Source organism: Bufo bufo, chromosome 3 (genome assembly GCF_905171765.1).
Source record: "Bufo bufo chromosome 3, aBufBuf1.1, whole genome shotgun sequence".
In the NCBI taxonomy this organism is placed as follows: domain Eukaryota; kingdom Metazoa; phylum Chordata; class Amphibia; order Anura; family Bufonidae; genus Bufo; species Bufo bufo.
Window position 1 is genome coordinate 275,226,666 of NC_053391.1, and position 15,855 is coordinate 275,242,520.

General features: G+C 42.9%; 1 protein-coding gene across 1 annotated transcript in view; it reads right to left on the minus strand.

Annotated features, from left to right (window-relative positions):
- KIF21B (kinesin family member 21B) overlaps positions 1-15,855 on the minus strand; it is a 1,425,990-nt gene that overhangs the window by 1,076,887 nt on the left and 333,248 nt on the right. The window contains exon 12 of the mRNA XM_040424150.1: positions 140-157. Coding sequence (XP_040280084.1) covers positions 140-157 — 18 coding nt within the window. The remainder of the gene's footprint in view (positions 1-139; positions 158-15,855) is intronic.

Consider the following 15,855-nt stretch of genomic DNA (forward strand, 5'->3'; position numbering starts at 1 on the left):
CTAGCTGCAGCAAAAAAAAAAATCCCGGCAATGATTTATTCATCCACATCGATTGATGTGAATGGAGAAATCTGGTTTGCCAGGGAATACGAGCTAAGTGGGTATGGATGTTGGGCGGAGCTCCTATGTCCTGGCAGACGCCTTTCCCCTCCTTTTTCTTTTTTTGGCAGAGATTTTTTCATCCACATTGATCGATGCGAATGAAGAAATCTGTGCCGTTCATTTTTTTCTTTCAGCCCAGAGGCTGAACGGAAAAAAAAAAATCTCATTACCTGTATGCTCAATATAAGGAGAATAGCAGAAACTCCTAATGCTGGGCATACATGTAATGATTGCGGAGACCCTCAAATGCCAGGGCAGTACAAACACCCCACAAATAACACCATTTTGGAAAGAAGACACCCCAAGGTATTCGCTGAGGGGCATATTGAGTCCATGAAAGATTGAAATTTTTGTCCCAAGTTAGCGGAAAGGGAGACTTTGTGAGAAAAAAATTAAAAAAATCAATTTCCGCTAACTTGTGCCAAAATTTTTTTTTTTCTATGAACTTGCCATGCCCCTCATTGAATACCTTGGGGTGTCTTCTTTCCAAAATGGGGTCACATGTGGGGTATTTATACTGCCCTGGCATTTTAGGGGCCCCAAAGCGTGAGAAGAAGTCTGATATCCAAATGTCTAAAAATGCCCTCCTAAAAGGAATTTGGGCCCCTTTGCCCACCTAGGCTGCAAAAAAGTGTCACACATGTGGTATCTCCGTATTCAGGAGAAGTTGGTGAATGTGTTTTGGGGTGTCATTTTACATATACCCATGCTGGGTGAGATAAATATCTTGGTCAAATGCCAACTTTGTATAAAAAAATGGGAAAAGTTGTCTTTTGCCAAGATATTTCTCTCACCCAGCATGGGTATATGTAAAATGACACCACAAAACACATTCCCCAACTTCTCCTGAGTACGGAGATACCAGATGTGTGACACTTTTTTGCAGCCTAGGTGGGCAAAGGGGCCCACATTCCAAAGAGCACCTTTCGGATTTCACAGGGCATTTACCTACTTACCACACATTAGGGCCCCTGGAAAATGCCAGGGCAGTATAACTACCCCACAAGTGACCCAATTTTGGAAAGAAGACACCCCAAGGTATTCCGTGAGGGGCATGGCGAGTTCCTAGAATTTTTTATTTTTTGTCACAAGTTAGTGGAAAATGATGATTTATTTTTATTTTTATTTTTTTCATACAAAGTCTCATATTCCACTAACTTGTGACAAAAAATAAAAACTTCCATGAACTCACTATGCCCATCAGCGAATACCTTGGGGTCTCTTCTTACCAAAATGGGGTCACTTGTGGGGTAGTTATACTGCCCTGGCATTCTAGGGGCCCAAATGTGTGGTAACGAGTTTGAAATCAAATTCTGTAAAAAATGACGAGTGAAATCCGAAAGGTGCTCTTTGGAATATGGGCCCCTTTGCCCACCTAGGCTGCAAAACAGTGTCACACATCTGGTATCTCCGTATTCAGTAGAAGTTGGGGAATGTGTTTTGGGGTGTCTTTTTACATATACCCATGCTGGGTGAGATAAATATCTTGGTCAAATGCCAACTTTGTATAAAAAAATGGGAAAAGTTGTCTTTTGCCAAGATATTTCTCTCACCCAGCATGGGTATATGTAAAATGACACCCCAAAACACATTCCCCAACTTCTACTGAATACGGAGATATCAGATGTGTGACACTTTTTTGCAGCCTAGGTGGGCAAAGGGGCCCATATTCCAAAGAGCACCTTTCGGATTTCACTCGTCATTTTTTACAGAATTTGATTTCAAACTCCTTACCACACATTTGGGCCCCTAGAATGCCAGGGCAGTATAACTACCCCACAAGTGACCCCATTTTGGAAAGAAGACACCCCAAGGTATTCCGTGAGGGGCATGGCGAGTTCCTAGAATTTTTTATTTTTTGTCACAAGTTAGTGGAAAATGATGATTTTTTATTTTTTTTTTTCATACAAAGTCTCATATTCCACTAACTTGTGACAAAAAATAAAAACTTCCATGAACTCGCCATGCCCATCAGCGAATACCTTGGGGTCTCTTCTTTCCAAAATGGGGTCACTTGTGGGGTAGTTATACTGCCCTGGCATTCTAGGGGCCCAAATGTGTGGTAAGGAGTTTGAAATCAAATTCTGTAAAAAATGACGAGTGAAATCCGAAAGGTGCTCTTTGGAATATGGGCCCCTTTGCCCACCTAGGCTGCAAAAAAGTGTCACACATCTGGTATCTCCGTATTCAGTAGAAGTTGGGGAATGTGTTTTGGGGTGTCTTTTTACATATACCCATGCTGGGTGAGATAAATATCTTGGTCAAATGCCAACTTTGTATAAAAAAATGGGAAAAGTTGTCTTTTGCCAAGATATTTCTCTCACCCAGCATGGGTATATGTAAAATGACACCACAAAACACATTCCCCAACTTCTCCTGAGTACGGAGATACCAGATGTGTGACACTTTTTTGCAGCCTAGGTGGGCAAAGGGGCCCACATTCCAAAGAGCACCTTTCGGATTTCACAGGTCATTTACCTACTTACCACACATTAGGGCCCCTGGAAAATGCCAGGGCAGTATAACTACCCCACAAGTGACCCCATTTTGGAAAGAAGACACCCCAAGGTATTCCGTGAGGGGCATGGCGAGTTCCTAGAATTTTTTATTTTTTGTCACAAGTTAGTGGAAAATGATGATTTTTTTATTTATTTTTTTTCATACAAAGTCTCATATTCCACTAACTTGTGACAAAAAATAAAAACTTCCATGAACTCGCCATGCCCATCAGCGAATACCTTGGGGTCTCTTCTTTCCAAAATTGGGTCACTTGTGGGGTAGTTATACTGCCCTGGCATTCTAGTGAAATCCGAAAGGTGCTCTTTGGAATATGGGCCCCTTTGCCCACCTAGGCTGTAAAAAAGTCTCACACATCTGGTATCTCTGTATTCAGGAGAAGTTGAGGAATGTGTTTTGGGGTGTCTTTTTACATATACCCATGCTGGGTGAGAGAAATATCTTGGCAAAAGACAACTTTTCCCATTTTTTTATACAAAGTTGGCATTTGACCAAGATATTTATCTCACCCAGCATGGGTATATGTAAAAAGACACCCCAAAACACATTCCCCAACTTCTACTGAATACGGAGATACCAGATGTGTGACACTTTTTTGCAGCCTAGGTGGGCAAAGGGGCCCATATTCCAAAGAGCACCTTTCGGATTTCACTCGTCATTTTTTACAGAATTTGATTTCAAACTCCTTACCACACATTTGAGCCCCTAGAATGCCAGGGCAGTATAACTACCCCACAACAGACCCCATTTTGGAAAGAAGAGACCCCAAGGTATTTCGTGATGGGCATAGTGAGTTCATATAACTTTTTATTTTTTGTCACAAGTTAGTGGAATATGAGACTTTGTAAGAAAAAAAATAAAAATAAAATAAATCATCATTTTCCGCTAACTTGTGACAAAAAATAAAAAGTTCTATGAACTCACTATGCCCATCAGCGAATACCTTAGGGTGTGTACTTTCCGAAATGGGGTCATTTGTGGGGTGTTTGTACTGTCTGGGCATTGTAGAACCTCAGGAAACATGACAGGTGCTCAGAAAGTCAGAGCTGCTTCAAAAAGCGGAAATTCACATTTTTGTACCATAGTTTGTAAACGCTATAACTTTTACCCAAACCATTTTATTTTTACCCAAACATTTTTTTTTTATCAAAGACATGTGGAACAATAAATTTAGAGCAAAATTTATATATGGATCTCGTTTTTTTTTGCAAAATTTTACAACTGAAAGTGAAAAATTTCATTTTTTTGCAAAAAAATCGTTAAATTTCGATTAATAACAAAAAAAGTAAAAATGTCAGCAGCAATGAAATACCACCAAATGAAAGCTCTATTAGTGAGAAGAAAAGGAGGTAAAATTCATTTGGGTGGTAAGTTGCATGACCGAGCAATAAATGGTGAAAGTAGTGTAGGTCAGAAGTGTAAAAAGTGGCCTGGTCTTTCAGGGTGTTTAAGCACTGGGGGCTGAGGTGGTTAAGAACCCCCATAAATGCCATCACTCAGAACTCTCCATGTACAAAAAAACTGAAAAAGATATAAAGATTTACTAAATCTTTTCCCATAAAACTATATATCTGCTCAGCTTCTCCTGCTCACTAATATGCTGCCTGCAGATCGCATTGTATTTTATGGTGACAGATTAACTTTAAATGTTTTTAAATTTCATTGCGTCTGCTCTGAATACTCTGAGTATTTTTACTGCACAAATTTAGTGGTCACCAGACCATGTTTTCCTCTTGCTACAGGACTTGCATTCTGTAAGCATTTTATTTTACTCAGATATAGTAGCAAACAATGTGTAGAAGTGATTGATTTCCTTGAAACAAAAAAGGGGTTGTCCAGGTTCTTGAGCATCGGAGCAGTGCAAAGGCATTTTTTGGAGATCTGGTGAGGTACCAGGTTATCCATGGGGAAAGCTAGGCGTAGCAGTGTTCCCAGTGACGTTACCTGCACTAATGGGCGGACTTTAGCACTGCCCTAGCCTGTAAAATCAGAGACGGTGACTTCATCAAGAACACTGCTAGGTGGAAGATTGGATGATATCACCCTGCTATGGGCCACTTCCAAAGGGATGAGGGGTCATGTGATTAGTTATGTAATTATGAAACATAAGAGAATCATTGCCCAGTTTCAAGAGCTTCATGGTAATCTTTTCAAGGCCCAACTGGTCCATGTGCAGTTGGACACACAAAGCCTCCTAAACACATTTTCTTCAGTGCAATGAAGTGAAACATATGTTTTACCATTGGGGGAATAAGATAATCTTCCTCTTAGCCATTCTTATGTGTCCAGAAAACTGCAGAAAACCCATCCTCACTATAAAAGACCCATTATCAAATAGGGTGCATACTGACTTAGAACAAATACTGTAGATACAAATAGTTTGAAATATTTAACTTATTTAACTGAACTTATCTCAACTTATTTAACTTATTACTGATACAGAGGATGAAATTAATAGCACTGCAGCTTATGCCCATGACCTGCCCCTCATGATACGAAACCTGCAACTTTTGCAGATGTACTGGAAGATCCAATGTATGTTTATGGGACCTGTCTATGTTACACAGTATATACTCATCAAGCAGCTGTGTATATACTGTGAGTGAAGATGTGTATATACAGTCAGTTGGGAGCTGAGTATATACTGTGAGCAGAGGAGATTGCAGTGACCGGGCCGCAGGGGCAATATGTGAGTTATGGTGGGCCGATGGGGGTAGTATTAGTTTACTCACAGTTCTCTAGAACTCCCTGGGGCGGCGTGCAGTGAATGGAAGGACAGCAACAGTTCCTTCGGGGCACACTGTGTTGTACAGGGACTCCCACCAGATGGTGGTTGAGGTGCCCTTGGTGGTGTGGTTTTTAAGGTGCCGTGGAGGCAGGGTCCCTGGTGTTCGTGACGCCAGCACCGTAAGGTGCAAATAGGTGATAAGTTCGCACAATAAGGAGACTAGTTCTCTTAACAAATTCCCAGTACTTTACTGAAGCTGATCCAAAGGTCATCAATGTGCGCAAAAGTCATTTACAGCAAGGCAGCTTCTACAAGGTAGAAGTTGCATAACGAGTAGTTTTCCTCTACAACAATCAATCCCTTGTTTCTCCAGGCTGGAGGGATGCACTATCTCTGTTGTGCTTTATAGTCATATACTTCTGTATCTTCTCTAGGAATACTATCTCCTGACAGGTGGTCTTTCTGTCTTTGGTTATGGTGGGCAGCTGGTAGCTTAGAATCTCTCCACCAGATGCATAGGAGGCTAGAGCCTGATAAACGACAATTGCCTTCCTTTGCCAATATTCTCACTCTCTCTCTGGGTTGCCTAGATCTCCTGTAATCTTTCCCTTCTATGGGCTGGTACATGGAACTAACTTTGGAGTTTAGATAACTCTCCAAAATGGCTGATGAAGTGCAGCTTTTTCCTCACTCACTCACCTTCTTCTTCTCCTCTCAGAGAGAAGGGTGGAGTCAGCCCTGGGAGGTTTGTTAGAACCTCCCCCTGCCTATGCAACTTTATGAAACTCAGGCACAAGCACATTTTCATGAAACACAAGCACAATATTAAGCAGTGTGTTTCAGGACGCTGCAAGATGTGTATATAGAGTCAGGTGGGAGCTGTGTATATACTGTGAGCTGAGGAGATATGTATATACAGTCAGTGGGGAGCTGTGTATATACTGTAGGGTGACCACATTTCCTAACTGCCATTCAGGGACACTTACTTTCACAAGTGCATTTCGTCAAACTTATACTTGAGACTGGCAAAAAAAAAAACTGCCTGTGCATTTTTCAGTATTTCTGCACACATTAACTGGCTCGTTTGCTGCCCTAAACCCAAAGAAGAGGCAGACATCATTATTCATTGCAAAGTTAAACTTACATTTTGTCCTCTTTAATGCTGATAACGGCCGCACAGTTACAGGCACAGTAGAGATCACGGCCAGGCCAACGTCATGCGAGTATAAGATCACGCGGTCGCGGTCACGCTACTCAGCCGCGCAGCAAGGCAGGGGAGGAGCCACACACACACAGGACAGTACTATGCGATGCCGATCTGATTCGGCGATCGCATAGTATAAAGAGGTGACTGTCACAGAAGCGGTCGGCAGTTCAGGTCATTCCGGGACACTGCATTGTCCCGGAATGAGGGTGACCGGGACCCGGGACAGACTCTCCAAATGCGGGACTGTCCCGGGCGATCCGGGACACGTGGTCACCCTAATATACTGTGAGCAGAGGAGCTCTGTACATAAAGTCAGTGGGGAGCTGTGTATATACTGTGAGCAGAGGAGATGTGCATATAAAGTCAGAGGGGAGCTGTGTATATACCGTCAGTGGAGGAGCTGTGTACATAAAGTCAGTGGGGAGCTGTGTATATACTGTGAGCGAAGGAGCTGTGTATATACAGTCAGTGGGGAGCTGTGTATATACTGTTAGCGGAGGAGATGTGTATATACAGTCAGTGGGGAGATATGTATATATGGTGAGTGGAGGAGCTGTGTATAAACTGTGAGCAGAGGAGCTGTGTACATAAAGTCAGCGGGGAACTGTGTATATACTGTGAGGAGGAGAGGAGATGTGCATATAATGTGGCTTGCAATGTGGGTGGCACTCATGGGGGCAATCTGGCTAATATTTATTGGGTAATGTGGTTGTCACTATTATGATGTACTTTGTGTTCCATTGTGACATATGGTACTGTTGTGGTTAGAATCAGGCTGCCACCCCCCGCCCCCACACATACACTTTTGGGTGAATCAAGTGTGTTTTATGGAGTGAAAAAATATGATATGATATATATATACAGTACAGACCAAAAGTTTGGACACACCTTCTCATTCAAAGAGTTTTCTTTATTTTCATGACTATGAAGGCATCAAAACTATGAATTAACACATGTGGAATTCTATACATAACAAACAAGTGTGAAAATATGTCATATTCTAGGTTCTTCAAAGTAGCCACCTTTTGCTTTGATTACTGCTTTGCACACTCTTGGCATTCTCTTGATGAGCTTCAAGAGGTAGTCCCCTGAAATGGTTTTCACTTCACAGGTGTGCCCTGTCAGGTTTAATAAGTGGGATTTCTTGCCTTATAAATGGGGTTGGGACCATCAGTTGCGTTGAGGAGAAGTCAGGTGGATACAAAGCTGATAGTCCTACTGAATAGCTGTTAGAATTTGTATTATGGCAAGAAAAAAGTAGCTAAGTAAAGAAAAACAAGTGGCCATCATTACTTTAAGGAATGAAGGTCAGTCAGTCAGCCGAAAAATTGGGAAAACTTTGAAAGTAAGGGCTATTTGACCATGAAGGAGAGTGATGGGGTGCTGCGCCAGATGACCTGGCCTCCACAGTCACCAGACCTGAACCCAATCTAGATGGTTTGGGGTGAGCTGGACCGCAGAGTGAAGGCAAAAGGGCCAACAAGTGCTAAGCATCTCGGGGAACTCCTTCAAGACTGTTGGAAGACCATTTCAGGGGACTATCTCTTGAAGCTCACCAAGAGAATGCCAAGAGTGTGCAAAGCAGTAATCAAAGCAAAAGGTGGCTACTTTGAAGAACCTAGAATATTACATATTTTCAGTTGTTTCACACTTGTTTGTTATGTATATAATTCCACATGTGTTAATTAATAGTTTTGATGCCTTCATAGTCATGAAAATAAAGAAAACTCTTTGAATGAGAAGGTGTGTCCAAACTTTTGGTCTGCACTGTATATATATATATACAGTACAGACCAAAAGTTTGGACACACCTTCTCATTCAAAGAGTTTTCTTTATTTTCATGACTATGAAAATTGTAGATTCACACTGAAGGCATCAAAACTATGAATTAACACATGTGGAATTATATACATAACAAACAAGTGTGAAACAACTGAAAATATGTCATATTCTAGGTTCTTCAAAGTAGCCACCTTTTGTTTTGATTACTGCTTTGCACACTCTTGGCATTCTCTTGATGAGCTTCAAGAGGTAGTCCCCTGAAATGGTTTTCACTTCACAGGTGTGCCCTGTCAGGTTTAATAAGTGGGATTTCTTGCCTTATAAATGGGGTTGGGACCATCAGTGGCTTTGAGGAGAAGTCAGGTGGATACACAGCTGATAGTCCTACTGAATAGACGGTTATAATTTGTATTATGGCAAGAAAAAAGCAGCTAAGTAAAGAAAAACGAGTGGCCATCATTACTTTAAGAAATGAAGGTCAGTCAGTCAGCCGAAATATTGGGAAAACTTTGAAAGTAAGGGCTATTTGACCATGAAGGAGAGTGATGGGGTGCTGCACCAGATGACCTGGCCTCCACAGTCACCGGACCTGAACCCAATCGAGATGGTTTGGGGTGAGCTGGACCGCAGAGTGAAGGCAAAAGGGCCAACAAGTGCTAAGCATCTCTGGGAACTCCTTCAAGACTGTTGGAAGACCATTTCAGGGGACTACCTCCTGAAGCTCATCAAGAGAATGCCAAGAGTGTGCAAAGCAGTAATCAAAGCAAAAGGTGGCTACTTTGAAGAACCTAGAATATGACATATTTTCAGTTGTTTCACACTTGTTTGTTATGTATATAATTCCACATGTGTTAATTCATAGTTTTGATGCCTTCATAGTCATGAAAATAAAGAAAACTCTTTGAATGAGAAGGTGTGTCCAAACTTTTGGTCTGTACTGTATATATATATATATATATATATATATACACACACACTTTCCAAAGAACGAGGCAGCATTTCCAGATTTCGGTGGCAGGGTGTAGACCCCAAAAAAACTTTATTTCCAGCAACGTTTCGGCCTACTCAATGAGGCCTTTGTCAAGCTACACAACAGTGCTTAATACTGGGTATATATACCCACAACTCAGTGCAAATAAGTGCAATTAGTGAACTCACATGTTAACAATAAAGTCACATGATTTTCAGCAATAACATCACATGACATTCGGTGCAAAATAAATACTGGTGATAAATCCTTATACTTCTCAAATATAAAGTATAAAACACATATTTGTGAGGATCATATAAACAATCTGTGTTATATAGTACAGGTAACATTTCCTATACAAATATCTATAACCCCTAACTTCAAACAATTAGGGGACAAGAGTCTTATCACATGTGGATTATAGTGTTCAGTGTATTGAGGGTTAAAAACATATTAAGAAGGATACAGCTGCATCCTATGACATTTAAAATAGTGTTACATACCGCCAATGAATCTAACATGGTCGCGACTGCTGGCGTTCACATACCCGCCATGCGCATGGCCAGACGTTCCTCCCCCTCCTCCCGACTTCCGCTACGCACCCACGCTCCCCGGAACGCAGCGTCACTCAGTGGAGCGCATCGCACGCGCGGAAGCGAAGGGAGGAGAGCAGGGACATGTGACACGGCTCTAGTCATTCCGCTTCGAGGGGGCGTGCCAGTGGCCATGGCAACCTGGGATGCTTACCTCCCGGTGAGGACGCCAGTGGGGCAGCAGGATCGTCAGATCTATGCATACGATCTACATCAGTGACTCTTTTGCTATACCTCAGTGGGTGGGGGGATGCACCCGGTACTGAACACCCAGTTTGAAATTCGGGACTTCCTCACATGTAATAGTTCATTTGTCGTCTACCTCCTATCTTGCCCCTGCAATCTCTTTTATGTAGGGGAGACTATTTGTGATGTTAAGACGAGGATGAACTATCACAGGTACTCGATTCTTCAAAAACGGAGGGACCTCCCTGTGCCCAAGCACTTTATAGAGGCTGAACACAGGGAGAGGGACCTAAAATTCAGGGTGATTGATCATATTCCCCCCTTAAAAGGGGAGGTAATAGGGAGCGAATACTGAAGCAGCGTGAGATTATGTGGATTCATCGATTACGTACACTGAAGCCTGATGGCCTCAATGCAGAATGTAGATGGGATCTGTGTGGATATGATGTGCGGGTGGCTTGTCCGGCGTGGGCGATTTAATCTGTCTTGTCTGGTGTGGGGGATACACAACAGTGCTAGTTTTGACTCAACTGAAGTGTATCTCAATTTTTACAATTTTGATTTTTTCAGAGATTCTGGATAAGCTTAATGGTCCTTTGTCTACTTTAGTGAATGATACCGCTAATGGATCCGTGGATACCGTGAGTGTGGCTAAGTCCACTGCATTAAGAACAGGTGGACGCCGATGGGTGTCTCCATGGACATGTCATATGGGGCAGGACACTAATGTAAAATTTGTGATATTATGGTGGTGGTGGAATACTGAGATACTGATTATGAATTATTATCACCAGTTGGCATGAATGGTACACACCACGGTTTGGTGTATGCTGATGGGAGGGGTCTATCCCATTAGAGCAGCACCAGTGAGACCAGTGAGTGGAGGAAGGCCGAGGGTGGAGTTACAGGTCTCTGGTTTGACCCCCTCATAACCGGGTGATCTGAGTCTGGCTATGTTGCCATTGGCAATACAATGCCAGACGCCTCTATGCCTCGGTCCCCCCAACCACTGAGGTATAGCAAAAGAGTCACTGATGTGGATCGTATGCATAGATGTGATGATCCTGCTGCCCCACTGGCGTCCTCACCGGGATGTAAGCATCCCAGGTTGCCATGGCCACTGGCACGCCCCCTCGACGCGGAATGACTGGAGCCGGGTCACATGTCCCTGCTCTCCTCTCTTCGCTTCCGCGCGTGCGATGCGCTCCACTGAGTAACGCTGCGTTCCGGAGAGCGTGGGTGCGTAGCGGAAGTCGGGAGGAGGGGGAGGAACATCTGGCCCGGCGCATGCGCATGGCGGGGATGTGAACGCCAGCACTCGCGACCATGTTAGATTCATTGGCGGTATGTAACACTATTTTAAATGTCATAGGATGCAGCTGTATCCTTCTTAATATGTTTTTAACCCTCAATACACTGCGCACTATAATCCACATGTGATAAGACTCTTGTCCCCTAATTGTTTGAAGTTAGGGGTTATAGATATTTGTATAGGAAATGTTACCTGTACTATATAACACAGATTGTTTATATGATCACCACAAATATGTGTTTTATACTTTATATTTGAGAAGTATAAGGATTTATCACCAGTATTTATTTTGCACCGAATGTCATGTGATGTTATTGCTGAAAATCATGTGACTTTATTGTTAACATGTGAGTTCACTAATTGCACTTATTTGCACTGAGTTGTGGGTATATATACCCAGTATTATGCACTGTTGTGTAGCTTGACAAAGGCCTCATTGAGTAGGCCGAAACGTTGCTGGGAATAAAGTTTTTTTGGGGGTCTACACCCTGCCACCGAAATCTGGAAGTGCTGCCTCGTTCTTTGGAAAGTACATATCGTGGAGGAGAAGCCGACCTCTGTGAGGAATTGCACCCAGTGCACACTGTCTGACTGTGCTGCTGCGGTATTTGTTATTTATATATATATATATATATATATATATATATACACACACACACACAATTTGGGGCCTGTGTCCCTGATCTTTTAAGAACCTAGGCATGGGGGGGGGGCGTGGCTAGCCGCTGACTAAGAAAGACGTCTCTCTCCTCTGCTCTGCCACTGGCGTCACAATCCTATCTCATCTGCCCGAATTGCAGGTTTTAAAAGACCCCATTTCAGGCTTATTGGGATTGCCAACAACGACTACTTCAGTTTGAGACCTTACAAAGGCCACAGGACAGCTCCGGCCCCAATCTACAGCTGAGGCCTAGCAGACGAGGAAATCCACGGCCTAGATTTGAATCAGATGCGGCCTGCATTGGAGCTTCACCCGATGATACAAAGCCCGGATCAAAACCTACACGGCCGCCGGTCTGGCGAAAGGTATACTTCTTGGAAAATCAAGGCAGCCCTATACAGACAAATAGGGCTGTGTAATACCGCACCGAAGGGCCATAAGCAACAAGCGGGCGCCATCTTGAGATCTGAGCACCGGGTCTGAACGGCCAGCAGTTTGACACCAGCAGCCTTTGGACTTAAAGTAATTAATGTACCCCCCTTGCCCAGTAAACATCGGTTTATTATAGGGCTTCACCTCATTATTTCAGAGACTTACCACATAGACCTCCGTCGCACCGCACGGGACCTCCGTTGCATCATCAGCGGTCAGTTGCTGCTCATTGGCACCACACTTGGCCCTTGAGCCTATTTCCTGGAGCTAGGCTGAAGCGACATACTAATCGCAACTGCTCCGACGGTCTGGTCGACATTTAAACATAAATAAACCACCTCCGTTACATCGACCGATTTAAAGAGACAGTAACCCACTTATGTGCAGTGCAATTTTGCAGAAGCACTACCCCACAATTACAGGATGGAATAAGTGTCTGGAATTTAGGACATATATACTTCCTAACCCTATGATGTAGTGATCACTCAACCTGAAAAATCGCTTCAGGGGCAAGTTCATACGCACATATGGTGAAAGTAGGAAGATACTTATCAAGACTCTCAGAAACAGTCCAAGGCTCCTTCTCTATCTCAATCCGATCTGGATAGATTCATGATGAAGAAAAACACAAATAATCAAGGGGCTCCTTCTTCTACCCCCAAAAGTAACTCTCAAAGACAGCTAATCTCTCAGCATGACAGAGAAAGTGAAGAAGATGAACCTTTAGAGGCAGCCTCAGATCTACCAATTTCCAGATCTTTCATCTCACAAGCTTTATCTAAAGCATTAAACCCTGTCTTAGAGGAATTATCTGAAATAAAACGAGAAATGAGACAAGTGGGTCAGAGAGTTGAAGCCCTGGAGTCCACCCAATCAGCTGTTGCGGAATACACAAATAAGAACTCAACTGCTCTCTCTGTCTACCAACAACACATAAATTACCTTTACGACTACATTGAAGATCAGGACAATAGAGGCAGAAGAAATAACATAAGCATTAGAGGAGTCCCAGAGACTGTCGCTAATGATGCTTTTCCTAATGCAGTAAAAGAAATATGCAAAAGCACTACTGGGTGAAGAATATCCAGACCCATGCCCTACGCCCTAAGCCTAAACCTGGAGACCCCCCCAAGGGACATCATATGTAAATGACAAATTTTCGCACAGAAAGATCTTGTAATGAAAAGAGCAAGAGAAAGTGAAATATTTCTCCTTTTTTAAGATCTTGCCCCTGCCACTCTTAATAAGAGACGTGCCCTGAAACCGCTCACAGACCACCTAAGACACAGACGCATCGCCTTTAGATGGCTGTTCCCATTCGGGATGCTAATCACCTGGAAGGAGAAGAAATTCATCCTGAGATCCCCAAAAGACCTCCCAGATATTCTAGAAGCGCTGGAAATACAAGATGTGGACATCCCGGATTGGTCTGGGAAACTGTGGGGGGAGGCAAATCTCTAAAATCCAAGAAAAAGCACGGGAAACTAACTCCCAGACGCATTATTTCTGAAGAGGACTGATTGCGTCCCTAACTCCTCGAGGTTGATTGCTCAAATCTGTCTGTCTACAGTAAATTGGTTGATGCGGCGGGATTGCTGATTACGCAGACCCCTCTTTTGACCCTCCAGAACCTTTAAAATCACTGAGACCACCTTTGTTCCACCATGAGTTATGGTCTGGGGTGTGAGTGATCAGCAATCTACGCTTACAATGCCCCTGTTGAAATGCTTAGTTTTGATGCTTCCTTTAAAATTTGAAGCATTGATCAGGGAGAATGGTTTACGCCTTTTGTATTTACTATATACAGTTGCAATAAAAAGTATGTGAACCCTTTAGAATGATATGGATTTCTGCACAAATTGATCATAAAATGTGATCTGATCTTCATCTAAGTCACAACAATAGACAATCATAGTCTGCTTAAACTAATAAAACACAAAGAATTAAATGTTACCATGTTTTTATTGAACACACCATGTAACCATTACAGTGCAGGTGGAAAAATTATGTGAACCCCTAGACTAATGACATCTCCAAGAGCTAATTGGAGTGAGGTGTCAGCCAACTAGAGTCCAATCAATGAGATGAGATTGGAGGTGTTGGTTACAGCTGCCCTGCCCTATAAAAAACACACACCAGTTCTGGGTTTGCTTTTCACAAGAAGCATTGCCTGATGTGAATGATGCCTTGCACAAAAGAGCTCTCAGAAGACCTACGATTAAGAATTGTTGACTTGCATAAAGCTGGAAAGTGTTATAAAAGTATCTCCAAAAGCCTTGCTGTTCATCAGTCCACGGTAAGACAAATTGTCTATAAATGGAGAAAGTTCAGCACTGCTGCTACTCTCCCTAGGAGTGGCCGTCCTGTAAAGATGACTACAAGAGCACAGCGCAGACTACTCAGTGAGATGAAGAAGAATCCTAGAGTGTCAGCTAAAGACTTACAAAAGTCTGTTAGTGAATCTACGATACGTAAAACACTAAACAAGAATGGATTTCATGGGAGGATACCACAGAGGAAGCCACTGCTGTCCAAAAAAAACATTGCTGCACATGTACAGTTTGCACAAGAGCACCTGGATCTTCCACAGCAGTACTGGCAAAATATTCTGTGGACAGATGAAACCAAAGTTGAGTTGTTTGGAAGAAACACACAACACTATGTGTGGAGAAAAAGAGGCACAGCACACTAACATCAAAACCTCATCCCAACTGTGAAGTATGGTGGTGGGGGCATCATGATTTGGGGCTGCTTTGCTGCGTCAGGACCTGCACGGATTGCTATTATCGAGGGAAAAATGTATTCCCAAGTTTATCAAGACATTTTACAGAACTTAAGGCCATCTGTCCACCAGCTGAAGCTCAACAGAAGATGGGTGTTGCAACAGCACCACGACCCAAAGCATAGAAGTAAATCAACAACAGAATGGCTTAACCTGAAAAAAATACACCTTCTGGAGTGGCCTAGTCAGAGTCCTGACCTAAACCCGATTGAGGTGCTGTGCATGGCACAGTAAGGAGTAAGTGATCAGATTTAAAACTTAACATTTAATATAATAAATATAGAAAATAGGTCCCACGATAATGAATGAATATACAAGAAAAAAAGAGCATGCGGTGGTTCACCCACGCCGGTAGTTAGGTAACAAACAACCAAAACACGTTAATGAATTAAGAGGTGCTCGGCGGCACCCAAAATAACCAGGTAGTCCTACCGCTCTGATGAGGTGCTCCTTGGTATAGCGACTGCCTGTCCGGTGCTAATAGATGTACACACCGTAATGACGGCAGACGTGTAATGCAGGGTTAGTGATGCTAGGTTTGCTGACCCTAGTGATACCCTAGGGCCCTACAATGACCTAAAT